At 45.9% G+C, this 23,905-nt stretch overlaps 1 protein-coding gene and 1 long non-coding RNA gene across 2 annotated transcripts in view; both read right to left on the bottom strand.

Moving 5' to 3' along the window:
- Positions 1-23,905, bottom strand: part of LOC311244824 (uncharacterized protein) — a 152,994-nt gene that overhangs the window by 83,087 nt on the left and 46,002 nt on the right. The window contains exons 4-17 of the mRNA XM_084334507.1: positions 21,865-22,128; positions 21,425-21,691; positions 20,146-20,409; positions 17,874-18,140; positions 17,334-17,591; positions 15,880-16,140; positions 13,397-13,657; positions 11,759-12,019; positions 10,649-10,746; positions 5,295-5,436; positions 4,065-4,325; positions 2,435-2,695; positions 627-893; positions 183-443 (exon numbers count right to left, since the gene is read on the bottom strand). Of these exons, the coding sequence (XP_084190633.1) occupies positions 183-443; positions 627-893; positions 2,435-2,695; positions 4,065-4,325; positions 5,295-5,436; positions 10,649-10,746; positions 11,759-12,019; positions 13,397-13,657; positions 15,880-16,140; positions 17,334-17,591; positions 17,874-18,140; positions 20,146-20,409; positions 21,425-21,691; positions 21,865-22,128 (3,393 nt within the window). The remainder of the gene's footprint in view (positions 1-182; positions 444-626; positions 894-2,434; positions 2,696-4,064; positions 4,326-5,294; positions 5,437-10,648; positions 10,747-11,758; positions 12,020-13,396; positions 13,658-15,879; positions 16,141-17,333; positions 17,592-17,873; positions 18,141-20,145; positions 20,410-21,424; positions 21,692-21,864; positions 22,129-23,905) is intronic.
- LOC311245642 lies at positions 7,689-10,617 on the bottom strand. Its single transcript, XR_014620757.1, has 3 exons — positions 10,486-10,617; positions 8,650-8,910; positions 7,689-7,879 (listed from the first exon to the last, which is right to left on the bottom strand). It is a non-coding gene; the product is annotated as an uncharacterized lncRNA (long non-coding RNA).

The raw sequence follows: 23,905 nt of genomic DNA, 5'->3' as shown, positions 1-23,905 counted from the left end.
TTAGAAGAGGTGGTTAAACAGATAGATAGTCACGTTCTTCCAGTCCTGATCCTTTAGTTTACACTAGTAATTCCTTAATATAGTAGCACTTTGAGTTAATACATGGGTATTGGTGTCGGTTTTTGCACATAGGTTGCGTGCCTTTGAGCCAGGGTCGTAACACAGGTCTAAGCGTGTCTTACTTGTATAGAGGGCCATTTCGGCCATTTCGCCTTCTGCTCCGTCACCCCCAGCCACTGCGGTGACTCTAAGGGTGTACCGTACTCCCGCAGTCAGATCGGTAATATTCAAATAGGTTTCATTCAAATTTTGAATGCCATTCTCCCTTCCGTCTGTCCACTCTACTCTATAGAAGGAGCTTTGACCCTCTGGTTTGGTCCAGCTCAGAGACACAGAGGACGTTGTGATTTCAGCGACAGTGAGATTCCTGACCACAGCGGGCTCTGTGAGTGCAAGAGGGGGGGGGGGTTATAATGTTATATAAGACATTCAAACGGGAACATTTGAGTTACATGTACTTAAACACAAAAAGACAGAAAGGGAAAAAAGATGCGACGCTTCAATCAACCAATACTGATTCGCTAATATAAACAGCTGATTCTGCTGTATTTGTATCTGTATCTTACTTGTATAGAGTGACGTCTCAACCACATCTCCACCAGTCACGTTATCTCCCGCTACTGCGGTGACTGTAAACGTGTACAGCGTTCCAGCGGTCAGTCCGGTCATATTCAACACCGTCGCAGGAGCAGACACACGTTCTGTCTCTCGGACTATTCCGTCGGTCCACTCTACTCTATAGAAGGACCTTTGACCCCCTGGTTCGGTCCAGTTCAGAGACACGGACGACGTTGTGACTTTGCAGACTTCCAGGCTCCTGATGGCGTCAGGCTCTGTGCGTGCAGGAGAGGGGCGACGTGGGGAAATGGGAAACATTCATTTTTTTAAAGCTCTGTCATTGAACAGATGAACAGTGACCTTGTCCTGTCATGTCCCCCGTCTCCTAGTCTCGTTGTCTCTGTGTGGATGTGGTTAATTACAGGATTGGAACCTGGTGTGGAGGCAGGTCCCAAGCATCCACAGCTGCTGGCGATCATCCAATCACCCGGCTACAAATACCCAGCTCATACTTCAAGACGGCACCAGATTGTAATCTCAATCATCATAGTCATAGTTATTTGTGCTCGTTCTTGTTTATTGCCGTACCCGTGTTGCCTTGCCTTGCCTAGCCCTGCCTTGTCCTCCTTGTCAACAGTCCTCTACCTGGCTCCCCTCCCTGCTCTCATTCCCGATCCTGTGTATGACCATCACTCATCTGACTACCCTTCTCCTGGATTACCCCCTGGACTGTCTGAGTACCCGGCCTCGTCTACGACCTCGTCTTCGACCCCTCGCTTGTCTAACTACTCTGTGGCTTTTACATTAAACACCCTTGGAACCCGTTCAGTTGTCTTGCTCGTCTCTCTGCACTAGAGTCTACCAGTCAAACCTTAACATGTTGTTAGGGATTGTGTTGGCAGAGGACCCAAGCGCAAACCGAGACGAGGGAGAGGTAGATGTAAATTGTCAAAGTGTGAGCACTGCTCCTTTAATTCGAACACTTCAAGCCAGGGGTGAAATGTTACAAAAATACTCCAAAGGCAGCAGCAAAACAAAACAAGGAATAGCTCGTCTTAAGACTGGCAGAGGGTAAAATACAAAACAAAGAATAACTCAGCTTAAGACTGGCAGAGGGCAAAATACAAAACAAAGAATAATCTCATAAAGAGAGAAAGTCCAAAAACACAAAACAAATTCACTGCAGGGAAACTTACTATGAACAAAGGAGAACAAGGACATGGACATCAAACATGGAACCGAAACAATGAACCGACAACAAGAGTAGGGAACACACACCAGATATAGGGGAAACAATTAACACTAGAGAGACAGCAGGGCAATTAGCAAAACGAGACGCACATGAGGGAAAGGCAGAACCAACACACAGGGCTACAGGAAAACACAAGACCAAACACACTGGGGAAATAAACAGGGAACCATACAAGGGACTAATAAATAACAATTAACAAGGGAACAAGAGACAATGTAGACATTAAATATACACCAGTGCAAGTGAAGGAGGAGTAGTGACAACAAAGATCCAGGGGCTGGGAAAAGTCTGTGCAAAGGTGGGGGCTGTTGAGGAGTAGTGGAAAGTCTGTGCAAGGGTGGGGGCTGTTGAGGAGTAGTGGAAAGTCTGTGCAAGGGTGGGGGCTGTTGAGGAGTAGTGGAAAATCCGTGCAAGGGTGGGGGCTGTTGAGGAGGATGGAAAGGGGAGAAAGGTCCAGGGACAGGTGGACCCTCACACATGTCCTGCCTTTCAAGAGACTGACGTACACAACACAGGTCAGTATGAACATGCAGTGACTTGACAACCAAAATGAAGGTCACTTACTTGTATATCGAGACACAGAGGTACTCTGCCCTGCGGTAAGGCCATCGCCTGTCACTGCAGTGATAGTTAAGTCATACTGGACTCCAGCGGTCAGACCGGTAACGTTGAACGAGGTTTCATTTCTAATATCTGTCTTATTCAGCTCTCCATCAGTCCAGTCTACTCTATAGAAGGAGCTTTGACCCTCTGGTTCGGTCCAGTTCAGAGACACAGACGACGTTGTGACTTTGGAGACTTCCAGGCTCCTGATGGCGTCAGGCTCTGTGCGTGCAGGAGAGGGGCGACGTGGGGAAATGGGAAACATTCATTTTTTAAAGCTCTGTCATTGAACAGATGAACAGTGACCTTGTCCTGTCATGTCCCCTGTCTCCTAGTCTCGTTGTCTCTGTGTGGATGTGGGTAATTACAGGATTGGAACCTGGTGTGGAGGCAGGTCCCAAGCATCCACAGCTGCTGGCGATCATCCAATCACCCGGCTACAAATACCCAGCTCGTACTTCAAGACGGCACCAGATTGTAATCTCAATCATCATAGTCATAGTTATTTGTGCTCGTTCTTGTTTATTGCCGTACCCGTGTTGCCTTGCCTTGGCTAGCCCTGCCTTGTCCTCCTTGTCAACAGTCCTCTACCTGGCTCCCCTCCCTGCTCTCATTCCCGATCCTGAGTATGACCATCACTTGTCTGACTACTCTTCTCCTGGATTACCCTCTGGACTGTCTGAGTACCCGGCCTCGTCTACGACCCCTCGCTTGTCTGACTACTCTGTGGCTTTTACATTAAACACCCTTGGAACCCGTTCAGTTGTCTTGCTCGACTCTCTGCACTAGAGTCTACCAGTCGAACCTTAACATGTCCTGCGCCAAGAACGAGTGAACTTGTTATAGCCCGCCAATAGAATAATGCCAATAACGAGTATACTGCAACCCCCCGATACCGCCGCCTGGTGGATTTCGGGCGATGTTGCACTCACTCTCTACAGGAATGTTAGGTCTGTGCATCAGTGAATGTCTTCCAGGCGGAGGTTTCTTGTAACGTGAATCCAGATACACACTCAAGTGCATTGAATCGACTTTCGAGACGCAAGAATCAATATGCTTTTTGAGTTTATGGCGTCGGGCAAATGGAAAAAGGATCTAGCAGATGGCAATCAAATAATTGGAATATTCTTCCTCCAGTATCATCGGCCTGAGGTAAGAGGAATCTAATGTTAATTCCAGCTTGATTGTCAATTTCTTTCATTGCAAACGATCTGATCAGCGTATGGGGTTGTACTAAAGAAAGCCGTTATTGACAATCAATTAATCAGAAACGACCCCCCCCCCCCCCCATTTCCTTCATGCATGATGGAGCATAATATATACCGATCATATGCATTTGATTTTTTTATTGTAGCGTGTATAGGGACGAAATGCCAATCGATTAAGTATAATATGCATTTAAATAGTTATAGCCCTGCAAACAAGGTGAGCGACTCCATAGGCTTACAGTGGTGGCGTCAGAGCTATAAGATGCTCATATTGCGTGGCAGAGATTGTGTTAACATGTCCTGCCTTTCAGGAGACTGACGTACACAACACAGGTCAGTATGAACATGCAGTGACTTGACAACCAAAATTAAGCTCTACTTACTTGTATATCGAGACACAGAGGTACTCTGCCCTGCGGTAAGGCCATCGCCTGCCACTGCAGTGATAGTTAAGTCATACTGGACTCCAGCGGTCAGACCGGTAACGTTGAACGAGGTTTTATTTGTAATATCTGTCTTGTTCAGCTCTCCATCAGTCCACTCTACTCTATAGAAGGAGCTTTGACCCTCTGGTTCGGTCCAGTTCAGAGACACGGACGACGTTGTGACTTTGGAGACTTCCAGGCTCCTGATGGCGTCAGGCTCTGTGCGTGCAGGAGAGGGGCGGCGTGGGGAAATGGGAAACATTCATTTTTTTTTTAAAGCTCTGTCATTGAACAGAGGAACAGTGACCTTGTCCTGTCATGTCCCCTGTCTCCTAGTCTCGTGGTCTCTAGCTCCCCTCCCTGCTCTTGTTCTCGATCCTGTTCTCGTCTGACTACTCTTCTCCTGGATTACCGTCTGGACTGTCTGAGTACCCGGCCTCGTCTACGACCTCTCGCTTGTCTAACTACTCTGTGGCTTTTACATTAACTCATTCAGCGGCAAAGACGAGATAACTCGTTTTTGGCCGCCATGCGTTGAGCGCCAAAGACGAGTACATTCGTTTTTAAATCCTTTTTTCTTTTATTCGATTTTTCTATTGATTACAGGCTCACGGACCTCAGTGTTTATCATAGGAAATCATTCTGCGATCCCTAGAGTGCAATACCGGCCGCATCCTGCTAGGTGGCAGTATCGCCCACCCTTTGAAACCTTATTTCACACTGTATGTCACATCTAATTTCGTCCGGGCAGAGAATTTGGATCAAGCCAAGTAAATCGCTTCATCCGATCACTTCGAAACGCGTTCAGCACACTTGAGGCATATCTTGTGCCACTTCATGTCAGGGACCCGATCGACATCGATACTGGAAATCACGATCAGACAATTGGAATATTCTTTTTGGGATACCTCCTAGTAAAGGTAAGGACTATATGACATCAATCCTACTATGATCCAACAATGATTTCACATCGATCGCAACGATCATATGTAACATACTCCAAAACGTATGCCGTTGCTGACGATCAAAGCATCAAAAAACGACCCCCCTCAGTTGTCTTGCTCGTCTCTCTGCACTAGAGTCTACCAGTCGAACCTTAACATGTCCTGCCTTTCAGGAGACTGACGTACACAACACAGGTCAGTATGAACATGCAGTGACTTGACAACCAAAATTAAGCTCACTTACTTGTATATCGAGACACAGAGGTACTCTGCCCTGCGGTAAGGCCATCGCCTGCCACTGCAGTGATAGTTAAGTCATACTGGACTCCAGCGGTCAGACCGGTAACATTGAACGAGGTTTCATTTCTAATATCTGTCTTATTCAGCTCTCCATCAGTCCAGTCTTACTCTATAGAAGGAGCTTTGACCCTCTGGTTCGGTCCAGTTCAGAGACACGGACGACGTTGTGACTTTGGAGACTTCCAGGCTCCTGATGGCGTCAGGCTCTGTGCGTGCAGGAGAGGGGCGGTGTGGGGAAATGGGAAACATTCATTTTTTAAAGCTCTGTCATTGAACAGAGGAACAGTGACCTTGTCCTGTCATGTCCCCTGTCTCCTAGTCTCGTGGTCTCTGGCTCCCCTCCCTGCTCTCGTTCTCGATCCTGTTCTCGTCTGACTATCTTTCTGGATTATCCCCTGGACTGTCTGAGTACCCGACCTCGTCTACGACCTCTCGCTTGTCTAACTAACCTTCTCCTCGATTACCGTCTGGACTGTCTGAGTACCAGGCCTCGTCTACGACTTCTCGCTTGTCTGATTGATTGATAACAGATTGCAGAATGGGTACAGTACAGTACAGCTCAATACATACAATTGTTAAGGGGATGCAGACCAGAGAAAGACTTTCGTCTTGTTTACATCAGGGTCCCCCATTTTCAATTCATCATAACATATATGACATACATGACATACAGATAGACAGTACTGCTACATCTATACATTTATGACATACCAGATGTGCAAATACAGTACTGTTTGTGATACAAAAAGAGTCCAGAAAAGAGAGTATATACATTTGACGTAGAAACTGTACATTGGAGGAGGTTGGGTAGGTGGGGTGGGGTTGGGGGGGGGTGGGGGGGGGACTGTACATTGGAGGTGGTTGGGTGGGTGGGGTGGGGGGGGTGTTGTGTAGGAGGGGTGGGTGGGTGGGGGACACTGTACAACTGTACAAGCAAAACTGTACATTGGAATATTGACAAAACCATACTTGGTCACTTACTGTACATTGGAGGGGGTTGGGTTAGGACCTTTACAGGGGCCAGTTTCGAATTACAGTCTCCCGTAGGTGTTCTTTGAGAGTGTTTTTGAAAGTGGGTAGTGATTCACATTCCTTTACAGCTTTGGGTAGGGCGTTCCACATTGATGTGGCATAATTGCGAAACGTGTTTAGTCCCTTGTTTGAGCCGAATCTGGGTTTAACATGATTTGTGGAGCTCCCTCTGGTGTTGTGATCGTGGTATTCACTGACCTTTGGGAAGTATTTTGACATGTACATGGGTACCTTGGTCGTGTAGTGTATCTTGTAGACCAGGCCCATTGCAAGTTGCTGTACTCTGTCATCTACTCTAAGCCATCCTAGGTTGTCAAAGTGGGCAGGGGTGAGGTGGGTTCTAGGAGTAAGGTCAAGCAGTAGTCTGACCAGTTTGTTTTGAGATGTTTGTAATTTTGTTTTTAGCGCCTTTGAGGTGCTTTGGTACCATGAGGTGCAAGCATAGTCGTAGTACCCTTGAATGAGTGCTCCTGCCAGAGCCTTCAGGGTATTCTTGTTTACCAGAGAGGAGATCCGGTACAAGAATCGAGTTCGTTGGTTGACTTTTTTTATTACATTGGATGCCATTTTGTCACAGGAAAGATTTGCCTCTAGGATGGAACCCAGGTAGGTAATTTCTTCTTTCCTTGTGACAATATTGTCACCCACTGTAACTGAGAAGCCGTCGGTCTTGCTGAGTTTGTTATTTGAACCGAAGAGAATGGACTCTGTTTTGCCCATGTGTAATGATAGTTTGTTATCAGCGAGCCATATGCAGATTTTGCCTAGTTCCGAGCTGAGGGTTTTTTCAACCTGTAACTTGTTCTTGTCAGAGACCAGCAGGGCTGAGTCGTCCGCAAACAGGAACAAGTTGCAGTCACAAGCTGACGACATGTCCTTTGCATAAATTAGGAACAGTAGCAGTCCTAGTATGCTTCCTTGTGGAACACCACAGCTCACTGTGAGGGGGGGGGGATAGGGTACCGTTTACCTCCACCATCTGTTCTCTCCCCTCCAGGTAGGATTGCATCCAGCTCACTGATAGACTATCAAAACCAATTGCTTTTAGCTTGTTTGACTACTCTGTGGCTTTTACATTAAACACCCTTGGAACCCGTTCAGTTGTCTTGCTCGTCTCTCTGCACTAGAGTCTACCAGTCGAACCTTAACATGTCCTGCCTTTCAGGAGACTGACGTACACAACACAGGTCAGTATGAACATGCAGTGACTTGACAACCAAAATGAAGCTCACTTACTTGTATATCGAGACACAGAGGTACTCTGCCCTGCGGTAAGGCCATCGCCTGCCACTGCAGTGATAGTTAAGTCATACTGGACTCCAGCGGTCAGACCGGTAACGTTGAACAAGGTTTCATGTGTATTATCTGTCTTATTCAGCTCTCCATCAGTCCAGTCTACTCTATAGAAGGACCTTTGACCCTCTGGTTCGGTCCAGTTCAGAGACACGGACGACGTTGTGACTTTGGAGACTTCCAGGCTCCTGATGGCGTCAGGCTCTGTGCGTGCAGGAGAGGGGCGGCGTGGGGAAATGGGAAACATTCATTTTTTTTAAAGCTCTGTCATTGAACAGATGAACAGTGACCTTGTCCTGTCATGTCCCCTGTCTCCTAGTCTCGTTGTCTCTGGCTCCCCTCCCTGCTCTCATTCTCGATCCTGTTCTCGTCTGACTACCCTTCTCCTGGATTACCCCCTGGACTGTCTGAGTACCCGGCCTCGTCTACGACCTCTCGCTTGTCTAACTACCCTTCTCCTGGATTACCCCCTGGACTGTCTGAGTACCCGGCCTCGTCTACGACCTCGTCTACGACCCCTCGCTTGTCTGACTACTCTGTGGCTTTTACATTAAACACCCTTGGAACCCTTTCAGTTGTCTTGCTCGTTTCTATGCACTAGAGTCTACCAGTCGAACCTTAACATGTCCTGCCTTTCAAGAGACTGACGTACACAACACAGGTCAGTATGAACATGTGTAACGGAGGTACCGCAGTCTATCCACAGTCACGAGGGACAGTAAGTGAAGTGGCTGTGGACGTTAAGCGGTACTGCAAGTAAACTCACTCCCCAGAGGCATCCAGACCCAATAGCAAGGAGTGAATTCACCTCTTGGTATAGTGGTCTGTGATGCCGCCCGCGACGCGGGAGACCGGGGTTCAACTCCCACTCAGGGCGATCCCTTAACAGGGGTCGAATAGAAAAACACAATGCAGAGTAAGATCATGCCGGCTACACATGCAGTGACTTGACAACCAAAATGAAGCTCACTTACTTGTATATCGAGACACAGAGGTACTCTGCCCTGCGGTAAGGCCATCGCCTGCCACTGCAGTGATAGTTAAGTCATACTGGACTCCAGCGGTCAGACCGGTAACGTTGAACGAGGTTTCATTTCTAATATCTGTGTTATTCAGCTCTCCATCAGTCCAGTCTACTCTATAGAAGGAGCTTTGACCCTCTGGTTCGGTCCAGTTCAGAGACACGGACGACGTTGTGACTTCGGTGACTTCCAGGCTCCTGATGGCGTCAGGCTCTGTGCGTGCAGGAGAGGGGCGACGTGGGGAAATGGGAAACATTCATTTTTTAAAGCTCTGTCATTGAACCTTGTCGTGTCATGTCCCCTGTCTCCTAGTCTCGTTGTCTCTGTGTGGATGTGGGTAATTACAGGATTGGAACCTGGTGTGGAGGCAGGTCCCAAGCATCCACAGCTGCTGGCGATCATCCAATCACCCGGCTGCTAATACCCAGCTCATACTTCAAGACGGCACCAGATTGTAATCTCAATCATCATAGTCATAGTTATTTGTGCTCGTTCTTGTTTATTGCCGTACCCGTGTTGCCTTGCCTTGCCCTGCCTTGTCCTCCTTGTCAACAGTCCTCTACCTGGCTCCCCTCCCTGCTCTCCTTCTGGATCCTGTGTATGACCATCACTCGTCTGACTACCCTTCTCCTCGATTACCCCCTGGACTGTCTGAATACCCGGCCTCGTCTACGACCCCTCGCTTGTCTGACTACCCTTCTCCTGGATTACCCCCTGGACTGTCTGAGTACCCGGCCTCGTCTACGACCCCTCGCTTGTCTGACTACTCTGTGGCTTTTACATTAAACACCCTTGGAACCCGTTCAGTTGTCTTGCTCGACTCTCTGCACTAGAGTCTACCAGTCAAACCTTAACACATCCTGCGCCAAGAACGAGTTAACTCGTTATAGCCCGCCAATAGAATAACGCCAATAACGAGTATACTCGTTATTGTGATCGTTATTTCTTTTATTCGCTATTGCCATTCATAATTCATCCAGCAAGGCTCTGGGAAACACTGGCACTCTGTCTGATATTGCAACCGCCCGATACCGCCGCCTGGTGGATTTCGGGCGATGTTGCACTCACTCTCTACAGGAAGGTTAGGTCTGTGCATCAGTGAATGTCTTCCAGGCGGAGGTTTCTTGTAACGTGAATCCAGATACACACTCAAGTGCATTGAATCGACTTCGAGACGCAAGAATCAATATGCTTTTTGAGTTTATGGCGTCGGGCAAATGGAAAAAGGATCTAGCAGATGGCAATCAAATAATTGGAATATTCTTTCTCCAGTATCATCGGCCAGAGGTAAGAGGAATCTAACGTTAATTCCAGCTTGATTGTCAATTTCTTTCATTGCAAACGATCTGATCAGCATACATTTGAAATATTAATTGTAGCATGTATAGAGACGAAATGCCAATCGATTAAGTATAATATGCATCGGGGCATATAACTCGCGTTCTAGGAATTACCGCAGACCACTCTAAAAACACTTATATTCACAACGGTATAAAACGACAATGTATGAATGGAAAAATATAACGTTCCCACATCTTGAACGATAGATACCCGATGTCGAATGGGACATAGTAATGCAGATATAGCTATACTATTTAAATAGTTATAGCCCTGCAAACAAGGTGAGCGACTCCATAGGCTTACAGTGGTGTCGTCAGAGCTATAAGATGCTCATATTGCGTGGCAGAGATTGTGTTAACATGTCCTGCCTTTCAGGAGACTGACGTACACAACACAGGTCAGTATGAACATGCAGTGACTTGACAACCAAAATGAAGCTCTACTTACTTGTATATCGAGACACAGAGGTACTCTGCCCTGCGGTAAGGCCATCGCCTGCCACTGCAGTGATAGTTAAGTCATACTGGACTCCAGCGGTCAGACCGGTAACGTTGAACGAGGTTTTATTTGTAATATCTGTCTTGTTCAGCTCTCCATCAGTCCACTCTACTCTATAGAAGGAGCTTTGACCCTCTGGTTCGGTCCAGTTCAGAGACACGGACGAAGTTGTGACTTTGGAGACTTCCAGGCTCCTGATGGCGTCAGGCTCTGTGCGTGCAGGAGAGGGGCGACGGGGGGAAATGGGGAAACATTCATTTTTTAAAGCTCTGTCATTGAACAGAGGAACAGTGACCTTGTCCTGTCATGTCCCCTGTCTCCTAGTCTCGTTGTCTCTGTGTGGGTGTGTGTGCGTAATTACAGGATTGGAACCTTGTGTGGAGGCAGGTCCCAAGCATCCACAGCTGCTGGCGATCATCCAATCACCCGGCTACAAATACCCAGCTCATACTTCAAGACGGCACCAGATTGTAATCTCAATCATCATAGTCATAGTTATTTGTGCTCGTTCTTGTTTATTGCCGTACCTGTGTTGCCTTGCCTAGCCCTGCCTTGTCCTCCTTGTCAACAGTCCCCTACCTGGCTCCCCTCCCTGCTCTCCTTCTGGATCCTGAGTATGACCATCACTCGTCTGACTACGCTTCTCCTGGATTACCCCCTGGACTGTCTGAGTACCCGGCCTCGTCTACGACTTCTCGCTTGTCTAACTACCCTACTCCTGGATTACCCCCTGGACTGTCTGAGTACCCGGCCTCGTCTACGACCTCTCGCTTGTCTAACTACTCTGTGGCTTTTACATTAAACACCCTTGGAACCCGTTCAGTTGTCTTGCTCGTCTCTCTGCACTAGAGTCTACCAGTCGAACCTTAACATGTCCTGCCTTTCAAGAGACTGACGTACACAATACAGGTCAGTATGAACATGTGTAACGGAGGTACCGCAGTCTATCCACAGTCACGAGGGACAGTAAGTGAAGTGGCTGTGGACGTTAAGCGGTACTGCAAGTAAACTCACTCCCCAGAGGCATCCAGACCCAATAGCAAGAAGTGAATTCACCTCTTGGTATAGTGGTCTGTGATGCCGCCCGCGACGTGGGAGACCGGGGTTCAACTCCCACTCAGGGCGATCCCTTAACAGGGGTCGAATCGAAAAACACAATGCAGAGTAAGATCATGCCGGCTACACATGCAGTGACTTGACAACAAAAATGAAGCTCACTTACTTGTATATCGAGACACAGAGGTACTCTGCCCTGCGGTAAGGCCATCGCCTCCCACTGCAGTGATAGTTAAGTCATACTGGACTCCAGCGGTCAGACCAGTAACGTTGAACGAGGTTTTATTTGTAATATCTGTCTTGTTCAGCTCTCCATCAGTCCACTCTACTCTATAGAAGGAGCTTTGACCCTCTGGTTCGGTCCAGTTCAGAGACACGGACGAAGTTGTGACTTTGGAGACTTCCAGGCTCTTGATGGCGTCAGGCTCTGTGCGTGCAGGAGAGGGGCGACGTGGGGAAATGGGAAACATTCAATTTTTTAAGCTCTGTCATTGAACAGATGAACAGTGACCTTGTCCTGTCATGTCCCCTGTCTCCTAGTCTTGTGGTCTCTGGCTCCCCTCCCTGCTCTCGTTCTCGATCCTGTTCTCGTCTGACTACGTACTCTTCTCCTGGATTACCCTCTGGACTGTCTGAGTACCCGACCTCGTCTACGACCTCTCGCTTGTCTAACTACTCTGTGGCTTTTACATGAACTCATTCAGCGCCAAAGACGAGATAACTTGTTTTTGGCCGCCATGCGTTGAGCGCCAAAGACGAGTACATTCGTTTTTAGATCCTTTTTTCTTTTATTCGATTTTTTTATTGATTACAGGCTCACCTGACCTCAGTGTTTATCATAGGAAATCATTCTGCGATACGTGGGGGCTATACCGGCCGCATCCTGCTAGGTGGCAGTATCGCCCACCCTTTGAAACCGTATTTCACACTGTGTGTCACATCTAATTTCGTCTGGGCAGAGAATTTGGATCAAGCCAAGTAAATCGCTTCATCCAATCACTTCGAAACGCGTTCAGCACACTTGAGGCATATCTTGTGCCACTTCATGTCAGGGACCCGATCGACATCGATACTGGAAATCGCTATCAGACAATTGGAATATTCTTTTTGGGATACCTCCTAGTAAAGGTAAGGACTATATGACATCAATCCTACTTTGATCCAACAATGATTTCACATCGATCGCAACGATCTAACATACTCCAAAATGTATGCCGTTGCTGACGATCAAAGCATCAAAAAACGACCCCCCCCCTTTCATGCATTCATGATGAAACATAATACCTATTATATACCTTTGATTTGGAAATAGTAGCGTGTCCAGGCGAGCAACGCGAACACTTTTAGCAAAATTCACATATCGCTCCATTACACAGTTACCAGGAATTAGCCAGGATCACTCTGAAACTATACAATATTCACCACGGTATAACACGCGCACGTATACATGAAGAAATTCATTCTTTTTCACATGTTGAACGAGAGATAGTTTATGTCAAATGAGACATAGTATTGTCTCCATAGCTATAATATAGAATATAGATATAGCCCTGCAAACACTGCGACGCACAGTGAAAATCCCTATCTCATACAGCGGTGGCCCATTGAGTACAAGGATGGATAGAACGGCTGGCCGTGAATGAGTTAAACACCCTTGGAACCCGTTCAGTTGTCTTGCTCGTCTCTCTGCACTAGAGTCTACCAGTCGAACCTTAACATGTCCTGCCTTTCAAGAGACTGACGTACACAACACAGGTCAGTATGAACATGCAGTGACTTGACAACCAAAATGAAGCTCACTTACTTGTATATCGAGACACAGAGGTACTCTGCCCTGCGGTAAGGCCATCGCCTGCCACTGCAGTGATAGTTAAGTCATACTGGACTCCAGCGGTCAGATCGGTAACGTTGAACGAGGTTTTATTTGTAATATCTGTCTTATTCAGCTCTCCATCAGTCCAGTCTACTCTATAGAAGGAGCTTTGACCCTCTGGTTCGGTCCAGTTCAGAGACACGGACGAAGTTGTGACTTTGGAGACTTCCAGGCTCCTGATGGCGTCAGGCTCTGTGCGTGCAGGAGAGGGGCGACGTGGGGAAATGGGAAACATTCATTTTTTAAAGCTCTTTCATTGAACAGATGAACAGTGACCTTGTCCTGTCATGTCCCCTGTCTCCTAGTCTCGTTGTCTCTGTGTGGATGTGTGTGGTTAATTACAGGATTGGAACCTGGTGTGGAGGCAGGTCCCAAGCATCCACAGCTGCTGGCGATCATCCAATCACCTGGCTACTAATACCCAGCTCATACTTCAAGACGGCACCAGATTGTAATCTCAATCATCATAGTCATAGTTATTTGTGCTCGTTCTTGTTTATTGCCGTACCCGTGTTGCCTTGCCTTGCCTAGCCCTGCTTGTCCTCCTTGTCAACAGTCCCCTACCTGGCTCCCCTCCCTGCTCTCCTTCTGTCATGGTTTTTGCCTTATTTCACCTCTCTGTGAGGGATAGCTGTCAATCCCTGTTCCCTGTGGTTAATTGCCTCATGGGTCGGCAGGTGTGTGGGCTTGATTGCACCTGATGCAGTGCAGCTGTGCCTATGGCCATGTGGAGTCTATTTAAGATTGCAGTGTCAACTGCTTTTTCATTTTCCTTGTGCTGGCTATGCTTTTGGTCAGGCTTCTTATATTTAAGTGTAGTGCTGCCCTATTCAGCATTTAGCCTTCTTTTGTAGCTATACTCGTTTTCGTCTACTGGCTTAGTTTACACTTTATTTTATAAAGGCTGAGTCCTTTATGGTAGTGTTTTCTTTTGTTCTTTTGGAACTGCCCTTTGCACATAAACTCCCTTGGTGGAGGTTTATTGTTTTATGTTTGCAATATAAACTCTGTTTTTAGGAGTTGCCTTTGTGGCTTATTTATTTTCTCTACAATACCTCTTTAATGAGTGTCGTCCTGTTTTTTTGGACATTACTTATTTTCTTGAATACTCACTTTGAGGCTTCCACCTGTAAAGGTTGTTTTGTGTTGTTTATTTTTCCCCTTCTCCTAAAACGTCTGCGTAAGCAGTTAGTGGTTATCCGTTTTACGTATAACTTTAAGAATCCCTATTATCTGCTCATGACCCACACACACACCCACAGCCCTCACACCTTCTGGATCCTGTGTATGACCATCACTCGTCTAACTACCCTTCTCCTGGATTACCCTCTGGACTGTCTGAGTACACGGCCTCGTCTACGACCCCTCGCTTGTCTGACTACTCTGTGGCTTTTACATTAAACACCCTTGGAACCCGTTCAGTTGTCTTGCTCGACTCTCTGCACTAGAATCTACCAGTCGAACCTTAACATGTCCTGCGCCAAGAACGAGTGAACTTGTTATAGCCCGCCAATAGAATAACGCCAATAACGAGTATACTGCAACCCCCCGATACCGCCGCCTGGTGGATTTCGGGCGATGTTGCACTCAGGAAGGTTAGGTCTGTGCATCAGTGAATGTCTTCCGGGCGGAGGTTTCTTGTAACGTGAATCCAGATACACACTCAAGTGCATTGAATCGACTTCGAGACGCAAGAATCAATATGCTTTTTGAGTTTATGGCGTCGGGCAAATGGAAAAAGGATCTAGCAGATGGCAATAAAATAATTGGAATATTCTTCCTCCAGTATCATCGGCCTGAGGTAAGAGGAATCTAACGTTAATTCCAGCTCGATTGTCCATTTCTTTCATTGCAAACGATCTGATCAGCGTATGGGGTTGTACTAAAGAAAGCCGTTATTGACAATCAATTAATCAGAAACGACCCCCCCCCCCCATTTCCTTCATGCATGATGGAGCATAATATATACCGATCATATGCATTTGAAATTTTTATTGTAGCGTGTATAGGGACGAAATGCCAATCGATAAAGTATAATATGCATCGGGGCATATAACTCGCGTTCTAGGAATTACCGCAGACCACTCTAAAAACATACTTATATTCACGACGGTATACAACGACAATGTATGAATGGAAAAATATAACGTTCCCACATCTTGAACGATAGATACCCGATGTCGAATGGGCCATAGTAATACAGATATAGCTATACTATTTAAATAGTTATAGCCCTGCAAACAAGGTGAGCGACTCCATAGGCTTACAGTGGTGGCGTCAGAGCTATAAGATGCTCATATTGCGTGGCAGAGATTGTGTTGTTAACATGTGCTGGCTTTCAGGAGACTGGCGTACACAACACAGGTCAGTATGAACATGCAGTGACTTGACAACCAAAATGAAGCTCTACTTACTTGTATATCGAGACACAGAGGTACTCTGCCCTGCGGTAAGGCCATCGCCTGCCACCGCAGTGATAGTTAAGTCATACTGGACTCCAGCGGTCAGACCGGTAATGTTGAACGAGGTTTCATTTTTAATATCTGTCTTATTCAGCTCTCCATCAGTCCAGTCTACTCTATAGAAGGAGCTTTGACCCCCTGGTTCGGTCCAGTTCAGAGACACGGATGACGTTGTGACTTTGGAGACTTCCAGGCTCCTGATGGCGTCAGGCTCTGTGCGTGCAGGAGAGGGGCGGCGTGGGGAAATGGGAAACATTCATTTTTTTTAAGCTCTGTCATTGAACAGATGATTGAACAGTGACCTTGTCCTGTCATGTCCCCTGTCTCCTAGTCTCGTGGTCTCTGGCTCCCCTCCCTGCTCTCGTTCTCGTTCTCGATCCTGTTCTCGTCTGACTACTCTTCTCCTGGATTACCCCCTGGACTGTCTGAGTACCCGGCCTCGTCTACGACCCCTCGCTTGTCTAACTACTCTGTGGCTTTTACATTAAACACCCTCGGAACCCGTTCAGTTGTCTTGCTCGACTCTCTGCACTAGAGTCTACCAGTCGAACCTTAACACATCCTGCGCCAAGAACGAGTTAACTTGTTATAGCCCGCCAATAGAATAACTCGTTATTGTGATCGTTATTTCTTTTATTCACTATTGCCATTCATAATTCATCCAGCAAGGCTCTGGGAAACTCTGGCACTCTTGTCTGATATTGCAACCGCCCGATACCGCCGCCTGGTGGATTTCGGGCGATGTTGCACTCACTCTCTACAGGAAGGTTAGGTCTGTGCATCAGTGAATGTCTTCCGGGCGGAGGTTTCTTGTAGCGTGAATCCAGATACACACTCAAGTGCATTGAATCGACTTCGAGACGCAAGAATCAATATGCTTTTTGAGTTTATGGCGTCGGGCAAATGGAAAAAGGATCTAGCAGATGGCAATAAAATAATTGGAATATTCTTCCTCCAGTATCATCGGCCTGAGGTAAGAGGAATCTAACGTTAATTCCAGCTTGATTGTCAATTTCTTTCATTGCAAACGATCTGATCAGCGTATGGGGTTGTACTAAAGAAAGACATTATTGACAATCAATTAATCAGAAACGACCCCCCCCCCATTTCCTTCATGCATGATGGAGCATAATATATACCGATCATATGCATTTGAAATTTTAATTGTAGCGTGTATAGGGACGAAATGCCAATCGATTAAGTATAATATGCATTTAAATAGTTATAGCCCTGCAAACAAGGTGAGCGACTCCATAGGCTTACAGTGGTGGCGTCAGAGCTATAAGATGCTCATATTGCGTGGCAGAGATTGTGTTAACATGTCCTGCTTTTCAAGAGACTGACGTACACAACACAGGTCAGTAGGAACATGCAGTGACTTGACAACCAAAATGAAGCTCACTTACTTGTATATCGAGACACAGAGGTACTCTGCCCTGCGGTAAGGCCATCGCCTGCCACTGCAGTGATAGTTAAGTCATACTGGACTCCAGCCGTCAGACCGGTAACGTTGAACGAGGTTTCATTTCTAATAACTGTCTTATTCAGCTCATCAGTCCACGCTACTCTATAGAAGGAGCTGTTTCCCTCTGGTTCGGTCCAGCTCAGAGAGACAGAGGATGTTGTGATTTCATTGACAGTGAGATTCCTGACCACAGCAGGTTCTGTGAGTGCAAGAGAGAGGCAGGTTGGAGGCAGGTACTCGAGTAAAGCACAAATCCCCCAAAACAGTACTTAAGTATTGTAACCAAGTACAATTACTCAAGTACTTTACACCCCTGAATACTTGTACTTGTATTTGGTCAGCAAAGAGTGCTATCAATGCACCTCTAAACAGGAAGGTTTCAGCTACATGTACTGAAACACACTGAAAACACTGGGGACACATAAAGAGCCAAAACTCTACCGAAACCAATAAGAACAGTTAGTTGTAAACTACATCTTACTTGTATAGAGTGACGTCTGAACCACGTCTCCACCAGTCACGTTATCTCCCGCTACTGCAGTGACTGTAAACGTGTACAGCGTTCCAGCCGTCAGTCCGGTCATATTCAACACCGTCGCAGCAGCAGACACACGTTCTGTCTCTCGGACCATTCCGTCGGTCCACTCTACTCTATAGAAGGACCTTTGACCCCGTGGTTCGGTCCAGCTCAGAGACACGGAGGACGTTGTGATTTCATTGACAGTGAGATTCCTGACCACAGCAGGCTCTGTGAGTGCAAGAGAGAGGCAGGTTGGAGAAGGGGGGGGGGGGGGGGGGGGGGTCAGGAGAATGTATAATACGAGATACATGGAGGGCTGTCACTTTAACAAAAAATCTAATTCGAAATTCGTTGCAGAATTGTAGACAAGTTCGAATTCGAATTCGAATTTCAGTAAAAAAAAATAAAAAACCTAAAGAAAGTCTAAGCTATTTTAAAAGTTTTGGCTACTTTTCTTTTTTACCATGGTATGTTTGGTATCATTCTTTTCAGCACAGTCTAAATCAAATTAGAATTTCTCCCTTCAAGTTCGAATCTCTTGTTTTTAGGTAAATTCGAAATTAAATTCGAAATACGAAAATAATGTGACAGCCCTAAGGCCTATATCTATTCAAAGATTCATATGCAACATTAATAGAGGTGCACTGATAGCAATACCAGTATTGGATATTGGTCTGATACCAGGCTAAAATCCTCTCTATCAATGAATGTCCCGTGTTATTTTTTTCCATAGCCGCATTTTGCGGAGACGCTCTCTGATTGGCCACTTCATGTGACATGTGCGCCCAATCGTGTGACGCCTGTTTCTACACCGGTTAAGCTTAGGCTAGGCTGGTAAAGCTATGCCTCCTAAAGTGTTAATTGGAAATACAGAAATACCGGCTACAGGCTTTCCGGTTTCCGGGCACCCCCTGATCTGTTTATAGTCCCCAGGGAAACAAACAACAAGCAGACGCTCGAACTGTCGAGGGAGGCGATAACGAGGTTGTTTCTGGGGGGAGTGCATTTTCACGAGCACCTGTGGTGATTTCAGGGGCGGGACTCCCTACCCGATTCCCACTGTCGGCCGTAGTGCTTTACCAGGCTTTATCTCTCGAGATAAAGCTGGGAACGAGGTTAAGCTTAGGCACTCTTTTGAAGTTGGTTAAGGTTAGAGTTTGTCTTAGAGCAGGGCGATAGAACACCAGCCCTGATTCCAAACTCTAACCATAACCAACTTCGAAAGAGTCGCCTAAGCTTAACCAGTGATAAACTAGGCGTTAGGTAGTTTGCAGGCTGTTAGACCCGGAAATGGGCAAAGACACAGCTCGTCACGCGATTGGGCGCACATGTCAGTGGCCAATCAGAGAGCGTCAGTCAGTGGCCAATTAGAGACCGTCTCCGCCTACGGAAAAAAATAACGCGAATGTCCCAGATAAACAGGAAGTGACTACTGTAGCACAGTGCCATGTGGTTATAATGAAATGATTATCTATCGGTTCAGGTAGAAAACTAAATGGGAGGTTGACATTTGATTCGATTAGAACTTTAAAATGTAAGTATAAACAATAAACAATGTTTGTATAAAATAGCTGCCAGAAATGTTTAATAAACTACTATGTTTTGTGCCTAGTATCGGGAAGTCCTCAAAATGAAATACTTGCAGGGGTGTAAAAAATACCCGGAAATTATACTTAAGTGAAAGTATGGGTACCGTCTCAAAATCGTACTCAAGTAAAAGTCAGAGTATCTGGCTAAAAACACACTTGAGTAAAAGTTTAAAAGGTTCTACTTTTAAATGTATAAGTACTAAAAAGTCAAAGTAAAAACCTTTTTTCTGACTGTCTATTCTTCTGATAGCAGGTGTTTAATCAAAGATCCCCGCTTTCTAGTCTCGCACAAGGACCAATCAGCATGGGTATGGGCGGGTTCATTTTCCATTGATGGGGATTTGATTGGCTGTTTTTAAATAAAGCGCGGCTGCAGGATTAATAACGTTTACGTTAGTTCGGCCAGAGAAACAAATGTACTAATTAAAATAGTTGGACCTGAGAGATTTGTACTTTGTACTTTGTAGGTCTGCATTTTAAATGTAAGGAGTTAAAAAGTATGTTTTTTTTCTCTGAAATGTAATTGAGTAAAAGTACAAGTATACAAACCTAATAATACTAGAGTAAAGCACAAATCCCCCAACATAAAGAGCCAAAACTCTACCGAAACCAATAAGAACAGTTAGTTGTAAACTACATCTTACTTGTATAGAGTGACGTCTGAATCACATCTCCACCAGTCACGTTATCTCCCGCTACTGCGGTGACTGTAAACGTGTACAGCGTTCCAGCGGTCAGTCCGGTCATGTTCAACACCGTCGCAGCAGACACACGTTCTGTCTCTCGGACCATTCCGTCGGTCCACTCTACTCTATAGAAGGACCTTTGACCCTCTGGTTCGGTCCAGCTCAGAGACACGGAGGACGTTGTGATTTCATTGACAGTGAGATTCCTGACCACAGCAGGCTCTGTGAGTGCAAGAGAGAGGCAGGTTGGAGAAGGGGGGGGGGGTCAGGAGAATGTATAATACGAGATACATGGAGGGCTGTCACTTTAACAAAAGATCTAATTCGAAATTCGTTGCAGAATTATTATTATTTTCTTTTATCTCTCTTTCTCAGATTTTTCTCTGTTTTCTCCCCGTCCCAATTTAGTTTTTGTGCCAATTCCCCCCCCCCCCCCCCCCCCCCCCCCTCCCCTACCTGGTTATTGTGCGCATGTTCTCCTACTGGTCGGTACAAGGGAACCCTGAAGTATCCGCACGCTTCCTCCGACACGTGCGGCGACAGCCAGTGGCTCTCTTCTCACCTGGCAGCGAGGGCTCTCATTGGTGAAGCGTAACGTGTGGGAGGTCACGCTGCCTTCATCAAGTCCTGCCTCCGCTGAGCAGGCGCCCAGACCTGACCTGTAGGCGTCGCTGTCCACAACGCCAGTTTCCCACCCACGGCTTCCCCTCCCGCTAACCCAGCCAAACGAGTTAGTATAGCGATCAGCCCCGAGCCCCAAGCAATGCTGACTCCGGGAGTCGAGGCCGCAGCCTCTTGCATTGGTGACGAGCGCAATCTCCGCTACGCCACCTGACCGCCCAAAATTTGTTGCAGAATTGTAGACAATTTCGAATTTGAATTTGAATTTCAGTGTAAATTTTTTTTAAATAAATAAAAAACCTAAATAGGAGGTTGACATTTGATTCGATTAGAACTTTAAAATGTAAGTATAAACAATAAACAATGTTTCTACAGAATAAAATAGCTGCCAGAATTTTTTAATATCAAGGTAACTACTGTACTATGTTTTGTGCCTAGTACCGGGAAGTCCTCAACATGAAATACTTGTACTTGTATTTGGTCAGCAAAGAGTGCTATCAATGCACCTCTAAACAGGAAGGTTTCAGCTAAATGTACCAAAACACACTGAAAACACATAAAGAGCCAAAACTCTACCGAAACCAATAAGAACAGTTAGTTGTAAACTACATCTTACTTGTATAGAGTGACGTCTGAATCACATCTCCACCAGTCACGTTATCTCCCGCTACTGCAGTGACTGTAAACGTGTACAGCGTTCCAGCGGTCAGTCCGGTCATATTCAACACCGTCGCAGCAGCAGACACACGTTCTGTCTCTCGGACTATTCCGTCGGTCCACTCTACTCTATAGAAGGACCTTTGACCCCCCGGTTCGGTCCAGCTCAGAGACACGGAGGACGTTGTGACTTCGGTGACTTCAAGGCTCCTGATGGCGTCAGGCTCTGTGCGTGCAGGAGAGGGGCGATGAAATGGGGGGGAAAGTTCAGCTCTATCATTGATTGGACATTATGTCGTCAGTCACGTGACCTCATCCTGCCTTTCAGGAGACTGACGTACACAACACAGGTCAGTATGAACATGCAGTGACTTGACAACCCAAATGAAGCTCACTTACTTGTATATCGAGACACAGAGGTACTCTGCCCTGCGGTAAGGCCATCGCCTGCCACCGCAGTGATAGTTAAGTCATACTGGACTCCAGCGGTCAGACCGGTAACGTTGAACGAGGTTTCATGTGTATTATCTGTCTTATTCAGCTCTCCATAACCAGTCCACGCTACTCTATAGAAGGAGCTGTTTCCCTCTGGTTCGGTCCAGCTCAGAGAGACAGAGGATGTTGTGATCTCAGCGACAGTGAGATTCCTGACCACAGCAGGCTCTGTGTGAGTGCAAGAGAGGTGGGTGGGGGGGGAGAGAGTATATCCAGATTTTACAGGAAGCCATTTGAATGCAAACGTTCAATATTTGATTTTTGCTAAAATAGCGCATAGATGAGGAAGCTCTTTCAGGGGCAATAGAACAATAGTTGGTTAAAGGTGCTATATTCCAAATTCAGCCACTAGATGTCACTCGAGCACCAGCATCTCAGACCAAAACCAACAGTCTATGCTTCTTCGGGCCACACTGCGTGTCCTATTTCCCCACATAAAATGTTGTCAGAAAATATATTTTTAGGTTGAAAAAAGAGGCAGAAAAAGACAAAGTTGCCGCAATTTTCTTTTATCCAATCAGGTGTGTTCCACGTAGGGAAGAGGGAGGGCCAACAGTCTCACGGGGAGGGACTCTCATACGCTAACGAACAACAACTCACACAGAGTGACGTCACTCTCTGCTCAGGTCACGCCCCTTACTCCCCTACATCTTCACATAGCGAATAGTTGTTTATTGCTATATCAATATTAAACATTTGGAATATAGCACATTTAAGATGTAGGTTACATAATGTGGCACGTTTCAAGCAAAAGTTCTCCAGACAGCATCCCGTGCCCCAGTAGGTTACTACAGTAGGTGCTCTGAGGCCTGGCATGTCGTGGCACCGCTGAGGTGGCAGCCTGTCCAAGCAGCTCTGCAGTGTTAATTATTTACGTACGGTACGTACGGTACATACAACTCTTAAAAGTATGTGCATTGCAGTTTGTGGGGTATCACTCTGGAATGGTCTGGATGCGAGTATAAAATTAAGCAAAAATATCAATACATTTAAAGGTAGCTATAAACAAGCACTTATGGACACATATAAGAGAGAGGAGCTTGAGCAGTAATGTGACTGCCTATTATTTTTTCTCATTTGGATATTTGGATATATAAAAAACTGTACTTTTATTTTATTTTTTATATTTTGTTATATTATTTTTATTTTTATAAAATTATAATGTCAAATATTGTAAGGAAGGGGCAGGGCTTGATACGTTGTTTTACTTCCCCCTGTTCCTTCTCGAACACTTATTGTATGGAAATAGTCTTTAACTATTTACTTTTTTTTTTTTTTTTTTTAGATATTTTTTTTAGCGTTTATCGCTTTTTACTACTGGGCAGTCCAATTATTTAACATCATGATTGGACTTGGTTCCTTTTTTTTCACCACTTTTAGCTCTATTTTAGCCCTATTTTAGCTCTTTTTTATCCCTATGTATTTGTCCATCTTGTTTTTTACACATACTAATAAGTGTATGTTATGTATTAACTGTTTACATTAACTGTTTTTACTATATATAAATTGCTGTTATGCTGTGATGGACATCTGAATCTCCCCTCGGGGATACATAAAGGTTTTCAATCAATCAATCAAATACTGTATTGTTGGCCTTTTGGGAGCCATTTTCTCTCATTGTCTACTAGGTTCTCATTTCTTCGCTTAGATTATTATATTATATTATATTAGGTTCACATGTATTGTCATTATACAGCACACGTACAGTACAACAAAAATACATTTGAACCCTTTCACTACCACAAAGGGTTAACCCTTTCACCATGACAATACAGAAGGTTAACCCTTTCACAACCACACTACAGAAGGTTAACCCTTTCACTGCCACACTAAAACCGCTCTAAAAAAGCACCTACGGGAGGCCGCAATTCTAAACTGGCCCCAATAAACGTACAAATCCACCCTCCAAACTCCCCCCAATGTACAGTTTCCTCCCCCTCAATTG

Source organism: Notolepis coatsorum (genome assembly GCF_963971535.1).
Source record: "Notolepis coatsorum genome assembly, chromosome: 18".
NCBI lineage: Eukaryota > Metazoa > Chordata > Actinopteri > Aulopiformes > Paralepididae > Notolepis > Notolepis coatsorum.
This window is presented reverse-complemented; position numbering and strand designations above follow the sequence as displayed.